Raw genomic sequence first — 15,189 nt, 5'->3', positions numbered from 1 at the left:
GACTCCCAGATGTTTTAAAATGATATGGCACTTCTCCACCAAAGTCTCACAGATCCTCCTTTCACATTATATACTGTAGATGGCTCTCTCTAGCTTTACATTTTAAATGTATGTTTTTATGTAATTTCAAATACATTTAGAATATTATGTACAATTCAAATATTATGTGTGTTCAAATGCTATTTGAAATTACATCTTTTATACACAGCCAAAGGCTAAAAGTTGGAATGATAACAATAGACTCTTAGTTTGGGGTACTTTTTGAAACTAATTGTTTAAACCATGATTATATGACTGAAACCTGAGATACAAACACACAAAAGTTAGGCAGTTTGGATTTAAGTCTGACATTGTATCCTCATAGCAAACCATTGTTTGTTGTTGTTAGTTATTTTTAAGAAACTGTAGAGAAGTAGTATCAAGTTTAACCCTTTGCAGATTGTAGCAAGTTTTGCATGTGATGTGTCAGTGAGGCAGTATATTGAGGTTTATATAACTCGTTTTATTCAGTGGGACAGGGCCGGTCTTAATACAGATAATACTAACATAAGTTTACAAAAATACAAGATATATTTTATGAAATATTAACACAGGATGTTAGAATAACATATTACCTTAAATGCGTACTGTATCTTAGTTAAAAATATACTTCAGGAAGCTCCATTCATTTGCATACCTATTTCAAAGTAAAATAATTAATTAGATTATGTAGAAATTAAGCAGAATCATGCTGGGATTTGAAATTAGTTAAAAAAGCTGTTGAAAAATAGAAAAAAAAAAACCTATTCTAGATGACTCAGAATGCCTTGCCAGCGATAGTGAGGTAGTGTTTGAGGTAAAAAAAAAAAATCAAGACTAGGTAAAGAGATGTTTTAAGAGTCACCTCGGTGAGAGAGTTGCCTGATGCTGTTAACGTTGCAGGGGGGTGGAATGTAACTGCTAAAACTGGCATTGGGGTAAGAGGTAGCAATATTCACTTTTGTCCTTCCATCTTTCAGTGTCCTTGTACAGCTTCTAGTCTGAAAGGCATCTGCATAAGAGCTCTGCAACCTTGTAGGTGTATCATTGTTTCAGACATGCCTCATGGTGTCTTTTTAGCACATCTCTTTAGTGCATGTATGTTTTTACCTTCATGCTCTCTTACCAAGTACTGCTGATAGGTGGGGAGATCAAAGATCAAAGCCCAGGACAGCATTTCTGCCTGTAACTGAATACAACTGAAAATAATTTGTGGGCGTGGTCATACAAAAGTGTCCCGTTTTTTGGAGATATGTTGAAGTTCTGCCCCAAAACCTCATTAAGATCAGGCTGGTTGCCTTGAGGGGTGTTTCTATAAAGCATTTGCTCTCCTGTTGTGAAGTTAACTTCGTGACAAGGTCCTTGGAAAAATCCTTTCTCTACCTCTTTTTGGACCAGCCTCCTGACTTTACCTAAGAAAAATCCAAAAAGAAATGAGGATCTCTCCTTTGTTCTTTTTAGCTATGAGCTATAACTTGTTTGTTAACCAGGGGGCTATGCTAGAGGGACAGGGAGTGTATAACTGGTAAGGTATTTCCGAAAAACTCTGCTAGAACCAGCCAGAAAGCAAGCGAGCCTTGAAAATAAGGAAGGGAATTGGGAAGCCTGTGGACACATACTTGGCTAGTGTAGGAATAAAACTAGAAAGTTGATCAAAGTTTTGCTTAATGCTCTGTTTTTTTCATTCATTATGGGTTTTTTTTAATTTGTTTATTTGAAAGCTCAAAGCAAGTGATTGATAGTAGGAGCAGTAGGTCTCTTTAAATGTACCTACTTCTAAGTGGGAATAAAAAATGGACTAAACCTGAAAGGTGTCAGTGGAAATTTATAAGCCACAATGATTTTGCACTTACCTCTGTTCTTCCAATCTTCTTTGTTTTGGATAAGTGTTATACTGCAGTTCTACAGAACTAATTTTTCTCAGCAGCACATTAATAATATAGTCACACACTTGTTTTTTTTTATTCTCCTTGGTTCTGCCTCAATCCCTGTTTATTCTTCCTCTGTCTACTTTTCAGTCTTTGAGATTTCTAATCTTGCAATTTCTATTTCTGTGTCTGCTCTGATCTTCATGCTGTTAGTTGTGAGTTTTTAGTCTCCAAGTGTCAAAGACTTGATAGCAGAAAGCAAAGCAAGAAAAAGCAATGAAAGCAGTGAACTTTCAGAAGCTAGAGAAATGAGAGAAAGGTTAAGTACAAAAATCTGTTAGTCTGTTTTTAATTTAAAGGCAAAATGCCTGTAGTTTTTCATTATGTCTTTGTGGGGAAATAGAAAAAAAGCAACTTTGAAATTAAAAAAGACAAAAAACCCTGAAAATCAGAAGCTTGAAATAAATTTATATGTAGAACTTAAAAACACAAGGTCTAATTTATTGATTCATTGTTAACATTCAAGATGTACACTCAGGAAACTATTCGTTCAAATGATATATACATGTATTATGGCATTTGAATGCATTCAGAACCTTCATACATTTAAATAAAAGAAAACTGTGAAAATTATTTTTTAATCAATTTATCTGTGGCCTGAATTCATGAGAGAGTTTTCTTTCTTGATACCTATCCAGGAAAGTATATGACTTTATATTTGAATTTTTCATGCTTTCACAGAATACAGACTCTCATATTTTCATTCACGAACTTCCGTAAATGAGGAGTTTTCTTAACATGCTAACCTTGCAGAATTTAAGCTCTCTAGTAATCCATAAGAAATGCAAATTGCTAGTGCATCTTCATCTCTATCCAATAACTGTGCCCTAGTGAAAACAGTACTGATGTTTTTACTTTCTATTTTGCTGATGAATGGAACAGGCAGTCAGTTTATTCCTGACGCACGGAAATCTCCTGTATCTTATTTGAAAGCATTGTTTCATCCAGCCACTACACTGTACCGTTTGTAGGGCTGATGACAAAATGGAACAGATGCACCTATTTCTGAATATGATGATTATTTGGAATGTGGAAGATTGACCGTAATAGGAAAACTAGTAATTTATCATTATTACATTTCTGTTTCTAAGCATAATTATCTTAATCTTGTTATAGAGCATTGAAATGAACTGTTAATTATGCTATGTAAAACATCTGCCAATTAATTTTTCCCCATACTCTTTCAAAGTCAATAGTGTTTCAGTAATATTTTGCTTTTGCAATTGTCTTTCACTGTTTGTTTCTGAATCCAAACCAGCAAATTTACTTGCATGTAAGCATAGGACTGGAAAAATAATAATTGTCACATGTATGTGTACACACACACACACACACACACACACACACACACACAAGTATATCTCTATATCTACATAAGTATTTTCTAGGGAGTGTTCCTACTGGTCAAAAGACATTAAAAGCTAGAACTCAGGGCTCCTTTTCACGAGTGTTACTTAGCAGCATGGGAAAACGTCAGTTTTCTATTCTCATTTGTTCTTCTGTCAAATTGTTGTAAGCGAGCAGGATGGTATGAATTTAAGTGAGTGCAGTATTTGTAGCAATAACATAACAAGAATGGTTGGAGTGTTGGACGAGTATAAGAATGTATAGCAGTCCTTATAGAAATTGCAAATGGGATACAATGAAGACCTCCAGTGACTTTTTATTTTCTTCTGAACTTGTACTACTGATACTTTTATTATTTAAATCTCATTTTGATTACCATCTCTTATCAGAATCCAAGGATAATATCGGTTAAAGCTGTCAGCACTTTTGGGTTCGATTGTCCTAGATATTTGTGCGTGATTTTGAGTAAATCATCTACACTTTTTTATGCAAGAATTCACCAGCTCTAGGAATAGGGTGATAATTTTGCCTTTTTCAGAGGCATTTTGTAAGAATTAATACATAATTATTTTTGTACATTTTTTGTACACAACTGTTTTTGTACACTATAAAGATGAGAGATATAATACCAAATACCTAGCAAGACTTAATATGTATTGATTAATGGGTGGAAAATTCTTGGAGTTTAGTTTGGATAGAAAGCACCAGCAGAGTTCAGCTTTTTCTTCTTTTTTAATTACCAAATTATAATCCTTTCAGTGATATGTTTTAAGATGGTAGTTGTGTTCTTAGGGGGATGTGTTTTTTTCTTTTGATGGAAAGCTGTTTGCATTATTCCAAAATATGTAGTCACTGAATATGTATTCATAGCTATTTTTCAAAGGCTGTAAGTATAGGTTATCGTAACTTCATATTTAGGTAATTCCATAGAAATTCTACTGAGACGGGCGTTCTGTATCATTCAGTTAATACACCATGTTTTCACAAAGAACCTTCTTTGAAAAAAAGTTCAGAGTTTTACCTATTTCCGTTGCTAATGTAGGTGACTCAGATGCCTACAAATTGAGCCGAGGTGGTACATTGACTAATACCAGCCTGTAAATGTCCACCAAAAGCAGGGCTGATGTCATTTAGTGCGGAAGGATTTACCGGATGAGCAGAGGTTTGGCCACTGATGGAGCTGATGCTGTTTTTTCCTCCATGATGTTTGGGAGTATTGCGAATGATTTGTTCTGATTATTTTTCCTCCTTTTATCCTCTAATAGTATGGGACATGAGGGCAATTACAATGTTTCCAAAGCCTTTTTAGTGCCATTTTGAGTGGTTTCGGATTATGTTTTTAATAAAGTTGTGATATAAGAAACAGATCACTGGAAAAAGAAAGAAAGAATAAGAGACTGTGTAATCTTTTGCAGGATGCTGTTCTGTTTAGAGTCTTTTACCAGCAGAGGTATTGTATTATTGAAAAGCTTGTTCTGGGGCATTAATGAGCAGAGCTGAGACAATAATCCATGGTGAATAATTAATACAAGAGTTGAGTAACTCTGTTTACGAATGGTCTTTGAGTGGCTCGAATTTCCCATAGTGTTCAAGGCTGATCCACAAAAACCTTGTGTGTGACACTGTGCTTGTGACTGCCCCATGGGCCGATAGTCTTGACTGTCACCTGCAGGGGGTTGACCTGGGCTGCAGTGCGACTGTGCCACGACGTGGGGCGCACCCGGGCTGACTCAGTGCTGCGCACTGCTCTGAGTGAGCTGTGAGCGCTGGGCAGCTTTAGCCGCTTTCGCAAAGCTTGCACAGGTAATACTTGCGGGGCAATCCCTAGTTTCATGAGAGCCAATTTAAGTGTCCCTCCATGAGTTTCTGAAACGGACTTGCCTCGGTGACACCTTTGCAGAGTCGTTCAGAAGCCAGACTGGTGTGGACACCTCTTGTTCGTGGTTATTAGACTATTTCCTCCACACCAGCCTCATGTTATTTTGGATAATGAAGAGCTGACTGTGTAAGGTATTTAAATTCAAACAACAGTTAAAGGATGTGAGATTAAAAGAGGCCCCCAAGTCCTGCAGTTGGTCACTGCTGGCACAGTCAATAGGATCATCACCTTCTTTCAAACACTTGGCCTAATATGGGTGAGCTCAGAGTTCACGTTGTTTGCTTAAAATTTCTCTTTAAACCTCTGAGAATGCATTTGTTGTGTGCAAAGCTTGTTTTCTGCACTGTTGGCTCTAGACTCTTGGTGTTAATTCTTCTTTGCTGTTAAATCCAGAAAATATAGCGAGATGAACTGGTTTGCCATGGTTCGTGAAAGTCTGTAGCGGAATAAAACCCAGGTCGCTCCCAGAGCCCGATACACGTATTGCCTCCTTTGGAATGTGTTTCTTGTCAGGGACTTTACAAAGGCGTTATTTCGCTTTCAGCTTCGCTATTCTGGCTCACTTTTCCCAGACACCTTGTATTTGTTTCTTTGCTCTTCTGGGTCTCGTACAGCCAATGGGCCAATGAGAAAAGAAGTATAAAGATTTTTAGGGAGCTGTGTCATTAGTGTGTTGGGCATTGAAGTTTTCCTTGAACAAGGAGGTTTCCTTGAACAAGGGATAGTTCAGAAAGCTGTAGCTTTATAGACTTACTTGGCAGAGCCAACACCTGCTGTGAATCTAATTCCTGGGTTTTTGTTTCTCTACCCATCTCTAAAGAAATGGGGTTAGCATTACAATTGCATATTTATGTCAGAACATACAGTAGGAAATCAAAGTTTGAGTTCAAACAACAGTTTGGAATAGGGTATGTTAGCTTTAATAAATTATAATCATTATGGTAACTGCAACTGACTATTCACTGTGTGAAATTCTGAAATATATAATAAAACATTTTAGTGGTCTGATCAGTTAAGTTTAAACATAGAATCTTAACAGCTTAAAACAGTATCTGTGGCATTTCAGATCAGAACATTAGTATTAAGAAGAATAACGTTAGCGTAGACAAGCAATGGCATTCCTATATAGATAAATAACAAACATGTGGAAATACTTAAGCTTGGGCTTTTACAAAGCTTTTGATTTTCATACTAAACGAAGATCATATGCTAGAATTTTTCTTCTTTGGAAGATATTTAATTTTTTCCTAAACCTTTTTTATCCATCAAAAACATTAAATTGAAGACATTTCTGAGTATGGAGTATATACTTTATATATTACATTAACTCCTCAAAATGGACGTAACTGGAAATAAAACAGGCCAGTTCTGCGGTGTTCCATCAACTAGCATTTCAGTGTATAAATATGTTCCAAAGTTAATCCACATATAATATGCAAATAACTTTTCCTTGATGGGATTAAAATTAAAGCAGAGCCACATTTCCCGAAAAATCTCAGAATTCAAATGTAGTTTTTGATATTTAGCAGCTGCTGTTTGATTTGAACAAAAGTGCAGTCTTTGCCAGATGCGACATATTAACTTGGCTAATGTGAATAATGAGTCTCAGTGTATACGTGCAAATAAGATTCATTAGTGTTTATCTAACATATGGGAGATATTAATATACTTAACCTAGGAAGAGTTAGAAAAGAAAGTGAGCATAAGAGTTTCAGTTGTTTAGTCGGCTTAAGCTTTATATCATTTTATAACTAGGTAAGCAGACACTTTAGGCCTTTATAATCTGTGATTCAAAACATGATTGTTTGATTAAAAAATATTTTAAAAAGAGATAAGAGGCCTGGTAGAGTTTCAGGAGGAAGCTCAGATGGAATGTGTGTGTTCCATTTGATCAGTAGGCAGGCTTTGCTCTGCTGGAGGTCCAGTTTTAAGTCTGAATGAGCTGCTGTTATTATATTTATCTTTAATGCATAACTTCAGCAGGATACATCAGCTTTCAGTTATTGCTCCTCAGGAGAGGCCTCAACTGAAGTTAGAGAGGTGTGTTACAAGCCACCTACATTGCTTTGTTTTCAGTACCTCCAGCAGTAAGACATCTACATTTTTAAGTGCTAAACATCACCACCGCGCCCCCCCTGAAACCATTGTTGACCAAGGAAGCCGTTGCCTTGGTTCCTTTAAGCTGCTTGATTTCCGTGTTATACATGTTTATATGTGCTAACGTGATAAAAGTGAGTGTCGTCATGTTTGGGTGTACTTCAGTTTGGAAGGCTACCCGATGTGACATCAGTGTCACCCGCCTAACTTGAAGGACAAAACAATTTGGGTCATTTCTGATGTCTAGAATGTCTTTGCCCAATACCTAATTAAAACCCTTTTCCCTTGCATATATCACCTGTTTCAAAATAAAGCTTTTATTATATTGTAATAGTTTTCAGATACATTTTATTGGTTTCCTGATGAAGAAAAGTTATGATTTCCTAGTACCATGGATGCCTTGGGAGAGAGAAGAAAATAATGAATGCTGCATTAAAATTCTGTAAAGGTTGAAAATATCTTGGAAAATGCTGTGAGTGTAAGTTAGGATTCCCCATTACTGGAATCAAATCACTAAATCTGTGCTTGTGCATATTCCATTCCTTTCACTTATGCAGTCTACATTTCTTAGACCTGGTGGGCTCTTACATCTATGGGACTTCAAATTTAACTTTCAGCAACTCTCACATTTTCAATCCAGACAAATTTGAAAGAGAACATGTGTTTGTGAGGCAAAACGTTGATAAGTTAACAAAATAATAATTAAATGGAGGCTAAGAGCCTTATCTCTGTAGTGTTAGAAGACCTGACACAAATGATTTGGGAGCAGGTAAGATGAACAGAGTGGATGGGGTCCTCAGAGGCATTAGTTAGAATTTGTGCCGTAGTTATACAATTTATCACATGAATATCATCATTATAAAAGAAGGGTGTGTGTGTGTGTATGTACATACATGTATGTGTGTGTACAACAGCCATTTAAATGTTTTTGTTTGTGTTGTGTACATCACTTAGAAATACAGGTTGCCCTTTAAGTGCATATACAGAGCTTTGTTGTTTGCTTCTATGAAAGAAATCAGCAGTGAACTGTATTTTTGCTTAGAGAGTCCCATGATTAATTTATTTCTTTTCTTTCTCCATAATCATAAGGTAACTGCAGACAAGTTTCCATGACTTAATAGCTGCTGAGAAGACAGCATGTCTAAGCTTGCAACAGGGAATGAACTTGTCTGTAGAGAATGCAGCCAGATTTGTAGCTGCAGCAAGCCGCTTCGAAAACTTGTCCCAGCTTGATTGAAAATTGCTTCCCGCCTTAGGTGGGAGTAATTTTTTATGTTGTTAGGTTTCTTTTTCCACCTGTCTCATGCTGCTTATTCAGCAGCTGATCCCAGATGAGGTTTTAGAAAGGGAAGAAGTCCCAAGTAGGAAATTTCTTTATAGTGTTTAAAACATAAAATGATGAGATGCTGTTACTAATATGATGAAATAGACTTATTGCACTGTTTGTGCCAAGGTCCATTTTAATGTTGTTTATAAAATTAAATCAGGTTTTACGATCATATCAGAAACCAACAGTATGTAGCAGAGAAAAATCCTCTGCTTCCGTTTATCTTATGATTTTTTGATCTCCATATATGTCTAAACACTGCCATAAGTTTTCTCCAGTCAGGAAGTTTATCTTTGAATTTACACTATATGTTGCATTTAAAAAGCGAAAACCTTATCTCGAATGTCATTTAGTATAAACTGATGCTAAGTATCAATTTGAAGAAAAAAAATCACCTACATATTTTATCACCCATCGAATTTTTATTACAAATTACATACTTGAACAGCTTCATTCATTCGGCTGAAGTCATTTCAGATGACCTTTTCCTCAGCAGACTCTGTCTGAGCAGAATATTGTTCTCCTGCTAATTGTTTGGGACACAGTGTGTGAAAAATCTTAAGGGAGTTGAATTTTGCTGTTGAGGGTTCAAAGTACATAAATTTGCTTGCATGTTTATTGCTGGCCTGTCAAAGTATATGAAGCAATAAATTTCTCCCACAGATAACTAATCATGAAAATAGTGTTGAGGTGTTTGGTTGACATAGTGAAGGTGTTATATGAAGTATATTAAGATCAAATGGAAGTTATTGAAATTAGGAAGTGATTGCTTTTTCAGTTTAAAATTTTAAATGCTGCATTTTAGGGTTTTGTGCATTTTTATGCTGTTACATGACTGTCTTAGGGAATTCATATAGTTTGTTGCATTTGGGTTCTAAATGTTCAGTACAGTTTTAATGCGAATTTTACCTTTTTTTTAGTAGTCGGTATTTAATTGATTGGGAAGAGTCACTGTACATGTGGTGTTTCCATACTGTTCAGTGCTTTGGCTAACAAAGGATGCAGCCAATCTCAATACTACATATTTTTTACAACTTTGCTTTGAAGTATCAGGCTAAAATCTTGCCGCTCCCCTCTCAGAAGGGTTTCTTTATGGATGGAATTAGACAGCAGGCTCTCTTGATCACTATGTATATATATTCTATTTCATGCTTTGTGTGAAACATATCCAAAACAGCGTATATAGTAAGACCTTTTGATGTGCCATGGTGTGACACAAATGTTAGTGATCTTTAGTATCCAGAGTCTTTGGATCTTAATGGTTCAGTATTTTGGAATGTCACATTTTTTCCTGAGCGTTCTTAGAAGAAATTGTGGGTATCGAAAAGAAACATTTGCTCTCTCTCTTGCTCTCTCTTTTTAAAATCTACATTTAAGCATATGCTACTGACAGATGACACAAGGGTGGTAGAGGGCGGAAGGCTTCTCACGTCTCTGAAACTGTGGACAAAGAAATGGTGGTGGGACAAGCTAGCTCAGCTGAAAAAAGCTGTCAATACCTAATGAAGCTCCTAAAGCAATCTAGCCTCAGACCAGTAATGCTAAATTTTTCTTTGGATGAATTGGGCAATTTTCTCATGGCTTCAATATTTCCATGTCAGTGCAGAGCCTGTTTGTTTCTCACTTCTGGTGTGATCTGCTCATTCATGTGCGGCTGCTAAAGAGAAGTTTGCTCCAGGTTTAGGCCTTGAGTTTCACCCACACACTCCTGTGTCTATAGCCCCATATTAGTATTAGGTTGTTTCCCTGTTTAAGGCTGTATAAAATAAGCAAACAGAAAAATCACATTAAGAATAGTGTTGAGAGACTTATGCAGCTCTTTGGTCTCTCTGGACAGAAGTAGTGTCGAGGCTATTAGCCAGGTCTTTGGGGATGCGTACTGAGATAGTCTTGCAATTGACCCGTTCTGTGGCATACAGAGGTGCACCTGAAGGACTGTGCAGTGAAGCTGTTTAGTCCTCTACATGAGAAAGGAGATCACCATGGCTGAATTTCTGTATTTTTTAAAACATTAGAAAATATTGAGGGGGAGGAGAAAATTGTACATTTACAGTAACAGTAGTAAAGATAAATCCAATAAGCTTATGTGCTTCTTTGGATTACCCATATATCCTCTGTTGGCTTTATCTCCCTTTTGGCTCACAAGCTTTTATTCTTATTATTACTTATTAAGGTAAATGAAAGTGATCAGTGTTATAGAAACTAAAGGATAAAGTGCTTCTGTCTCAGAATATTTTATTATGCAACCACCTGACAAAAGATGCACCTCAAATGTATCCATGTAGCTTGTGAACACTGCTCTTGTGACCCTAACAGGAAAATTAGGTTTGGATTTTTGCCATAATTAGCATATATTTTGTCTTTTTTTGATCCAGTATTTTTCACGTGGTGTAGTGCACCTTTCCAGTCCTGGCAGTTAGCACAGATAATGCTGATGTGCATGGCCAAGAGACAAATTTGAATAATGGGATAAACTCATAAGCCAGCCTATGACGCTTGTTGTTTAGTTGATAAAGTATTACACTTTGTTATAACCAAAAGATAGTTAGAGACAAGTGGATAGTGTCTAATGCAAGGGGAAAGTCTGGTGAACACGTTAAGGTTCCTGCTTTTAACCTAGTGGGAAAGGTAGAGCTCTTGGTTTGGTCCCTTGGCTCTTCCAGTTCTCTCAGGAGTCTGACTTCCTTCCCATATGACATTTTCACATTGCATTTCTAGGTCAATGGTGAAAAAACTAACATGCATGTGCCCAAATTGATAATCTCTGTTTTCTGTACTGCACATGCCTTTCGCATCTGTCTTTGCAGTAGTCTGTGTTTAGATTTCAGAAGAGCCCATAAGCTTTGGATTTCCTCAGGTCTTAAGAAACAGTGAAGAAGAAACAGTGAATGCTCTGCAGGCACAAGTTAACTTCTGATGTATCTTGCCCTGTTCCTAGGGTCTGGGAGTAGGAGAGAAATAGGAGAATCAAGATTTGGGAATAGATGAGTAGATATAAAAACAGTGTCAGTACGGGCGATGACGTATTTGCTAACATGAAAAAAATTGGCAGAATTAATTCTTCCAGAGAAGAACTGCTGACTGTTGGACATTAGCCTGCACATTCTGGTGGACTTTATCTTACTATTTCCCCTTCATGTGGGTGAGAAAAAAGCAGCATGTTCAAGTTGATGAGTCTTTCTGGAGTCCAGAGACTGGGCCCCGCTGCAGGGAATTGCCTCTCAGGGGGAAGCACGGCTCTCCTTTCATGTATGTCCTGTCGGTGGCAGCCCTTCAGCACAAGCACTGCTCCTCGGGGCCTGTCCACTGTCTTTCCTGGGCGCTGTGCCCACGCCTGCTGCCACCATGTGCACCTACAGCTGTGTTGTGGCACCCTGGCGGCCAGCTCTGGCCACGCTCACCTGGAAGGGTCACGCTGAGCAGCTGCTCACCAGGGAAGCTGGCTTGGCTAGGACAGTAATTCCAGGTTTTCAAAAACAGCCAAGCTAAAACTGAGTGTGGAGGCCAGGGAATATACACTGAAGAACTAGAGATGTGGGTAGGAGGACAGAGGTGAAGGGCAGAGCCAGATATGACAGGAGAATTGGCACTCCAAACTGGATCTGATGGTGAGCTTGGCAATGGCAGAGAGGTGTGCTGTTGCTGATCTCAGCTGTGTAATTTTCTATTTTTCCAAACACAGCTAGTTCCAAACAAAATGAGGTGAAGGAGTAATTTTCAAATTTATTTTCTTTGTGCTTTGCTTCTCCCTGTGACTCACAAAGATACCATAGATGCTGCTGCTGCTCTTTTAAAGGTTCTGTAGGTTTGCAAATAAGAAAATATTTCTGATACAGCCTTTCTTTTTGGCCAGTGAAATAGCGTACATGTGAGTCAGTATTAATGGCACATTCAGTAATGACACACCTTTCAATTATTTTACTAGACAGAGAAGCATTTAGACACAAACACAAGATATTCCTGAATCTAGGCATCAGATGGAGGTGATTGCACATACACTATTTGTGCGTGGTTCTTCAGATAATTGCTGTGGAAAATGTTGTGGCATTATAGTGAAAGCATTTTTTTTTTAAATGATAATAGCTGTGGAGGGAAGAGAATTCCCAAAGAGAAATGCTATTCTATAATTCCATGTTAATCTTCCGACAGAAAGCAGAAGAAGAAGAGCTTGTTCTTACACCTGATGGCACCAGGGAATTCCTGACATTTGAAGTTCCACTTAATGACTCTGGATCAGCTGGACTTGGCGTGAGTGTCAAAGGTAACCGGTCAAAAGAAAACCATGCAGATTTAGGAATCTTCGTCAAGTCCATTATTAATGGTGGAGCAGCGTCCAAGGTAAGAGGGAACCTCTGTGCACCTTTGTCTTCCTCTGTTTTCCATAATTTAGGCTGTTTTGAAAGTAACCATAGATTCAAGAAGAGTGAGATTGCTCTGTAACTAGCTTTTTCTAATTTTGCGATCAGAGGCAACATTCCTATTTCTACTCAGATTCTCATGTTTGTGTGTGTCAGGATTTGAACAGCCTTTAAAGATTCTCAGGAAGGAAATGGGCAGTCTCTGGTACAGTTCAATTAGTATGCTTTTTGTGTAAACAGATTATGATAATGGCTTGAAGTGCAAGCCTATAAATGATTGGAATAGACACTTCCTAAAATGGTTGCATAGAAACTATTATACCAGTGTTCACTTGGCCATAAACTATTAGGTCTAAGTGAAGTTGTTTGATTAGTTTTATTTTGTTTTTTACTCTTTTCTGCAGACTAAACTTCTCTCATAGTGTTTTATACAACTGGCTGTAATCTTTCCTTTTCCAGGATGGCAGGCTTCGAGTGAACGATCAACTAATAGCGGTGAATGGAGAATCATTATTGGGCAAAACAAATCAAGATGCTATGGAAACCCTAAGGCGGTCCATGTCCACTGAAGGCAACAAACGAGGAATGATTCAGCTTATTGTGGCGAGGCGAATAAGTAAATGCAATGAGGTAATATGTTTCTGATATCAGGATTGGGAGTTTTAATTTCTTCTGAGACATTTGTGTTTACAGGAAATGTCATGTCTCATTTGAGACTAGGAAAACAATACTTGAGAAGCTAAAGAAAGAGGGAATTACAAAATTATATGAATTTCAGTTCTGCACATGCTAACCTTACTCTCAGATCAATAAAGTTTTCTTTTGAGTATTTTCAGAGTAACAGGAAGCACTGAATAAAACTGTATTGATTTTGTAATCAGATCACACTGTTTATGTGATTTTTGTTCTTTGGAGTTTTTTTATGTAGGTCCACTGAATCTCTCTTTTACAGATTTAGTGTAAGCTGACTTGCTAGTTTGTCACGTTCAAATTTTTTTTTTAACTAAGGGTAGAGCTGTTACATTTTGTTATGTTTTATTTAAGCAATTAAAAGTCCAACTTAAAAATTCTGAAAAACTTAAAGCAAATAGTTCTGTTGTTATCTGGGATTTTGAATACATTGTGTCTTGGCCTTCATTGCAGGGAAGTATGAAATATGACTTCAGGGCCAAATGCTGAAAATAAGTGCATTTTTTTTCCTGTTATTATCTGTGGCTTCCATCTCCTCCAGTGCTGTGTTAATGTGTTGATGTTTTGAAATGTTTTCATGATTCCCAATAGTTTATCTTCTAGATTAATGTAAATAATGCTATATAGTAGAAATGTGTGGGCATATGATACTGAGGAGGATTGCAGATACTGTGGAGGACAGCGTTAGACTTCACAACGATTTTGACAAATTGGAGAAACAGACTGAGATAAATAGAGTGCAGATGAATGGGGGAGTCAGGGAAGCATCTGTTCTTAAGGCATCTAAAGGTCATTCTTTCACTCATGTTAACACTGGTAAGGTCTTACTTGGAATATTATTTCTTGAGCATCATGCTTCAAGAAAGATGTGGACAAATTGGTTTAGTTCTCTTGATCCTGCCTAGGGATCTTTCTAGAGAATAGATTATTTTTTAATGCATAAAATTTATCTTAAAAAAATTCCATTTCATAGTATATTATAAAATCATGATTCAAAAAAGACACTAGTTTCTCTAAATATATTTGGCTCCTCTTGGTCAACTGCTTGTACTTGGCTTTAATACACATACACATGCATGTTTATATACACAATGCTAGAAAGCTAACTTGGATGCACACTGTTTTTCACTTAATGTTGAAGGAATTTGACCTTTTTGTATTGGTAATGACCTGTTTTAGCTAGAATTCTGAACTTGGACTCCAGACAACCCAGAATGTCCTTTGCAGACTGTTCCTTGTTCCTACCCAATTTCAGATGTAATGTTTATCTTTCTACATAGAAAGGATGAAATGTTTTAGGTTATTTCTGTGTTTAACATTTTTTTTTCCAAAAAAGATGATATGGAAGAAGTTCACTCTTTTCTTAATGAAAGTCTTTTCTAATAAATGTATAAACATAATGGAGCAAATCCAGCAATGATGAACCAAAAGTGCCTTGCTCCTTAAATACAACAGAATTTATGCTCACTCACATTAAGAACAGTTTGATGCGTCTGTCTGACATTCATCAATTTATTTTGCAAAAATAGCGTCGCAGAAATGGCA

At 37.0% G+C, this 15,189-nt stretch overlaps 1 protein-coding gene across 11 annotated transcripts in view; it reads left to right on the top strand.

Annotated features, from left to right (window-relative positions):
* Positions 1 to 15,189, top strand: part of PARD3 (par-3 family cell polarity regulator) — a 477,274-nt gene that overhangs the window by 280,364 nt on the left and 181,721 nt on the right. For all 11 annotated transcript variants that reach the window (XM_067291891.1, XM_067291889.1, XM_067291888.1 and 8 more), the window contains 2 exons: positions 12,746 to 12,934; positions 13,414 to 13,584. In XM_067291891.1, the coding sequence (XP_067147992.1) occupies positions 12,746 to 12,934; positions 13,414 to 13,584 (360 nt within the window). The remainder of the gene's footprint in view (positions 1 to 12,745; positions 12,935 to 13,413; positions 13,585 to 15,189) is intronic.

Source organism: Apteryx mantelli, chromosome 2 (assembly GCF_036417845.1).
Source record: "Apteryx mantelli isolate bAptMan1 chromosome 2, bAptMan1.hap1, whole genome shotgun sequence".
Taxonomy (NCBI): Eukaryota; Metazoa; Chordata; class Aves; order Apterygiformes; family Apterygidae; genus Apteryx; species Apteryx mantelli.
The sequence above is the reverse complement of the archived record's forward strand: the minus strand, read 5'-3'. Positions and strand labels throughout refer to the sequence as shown.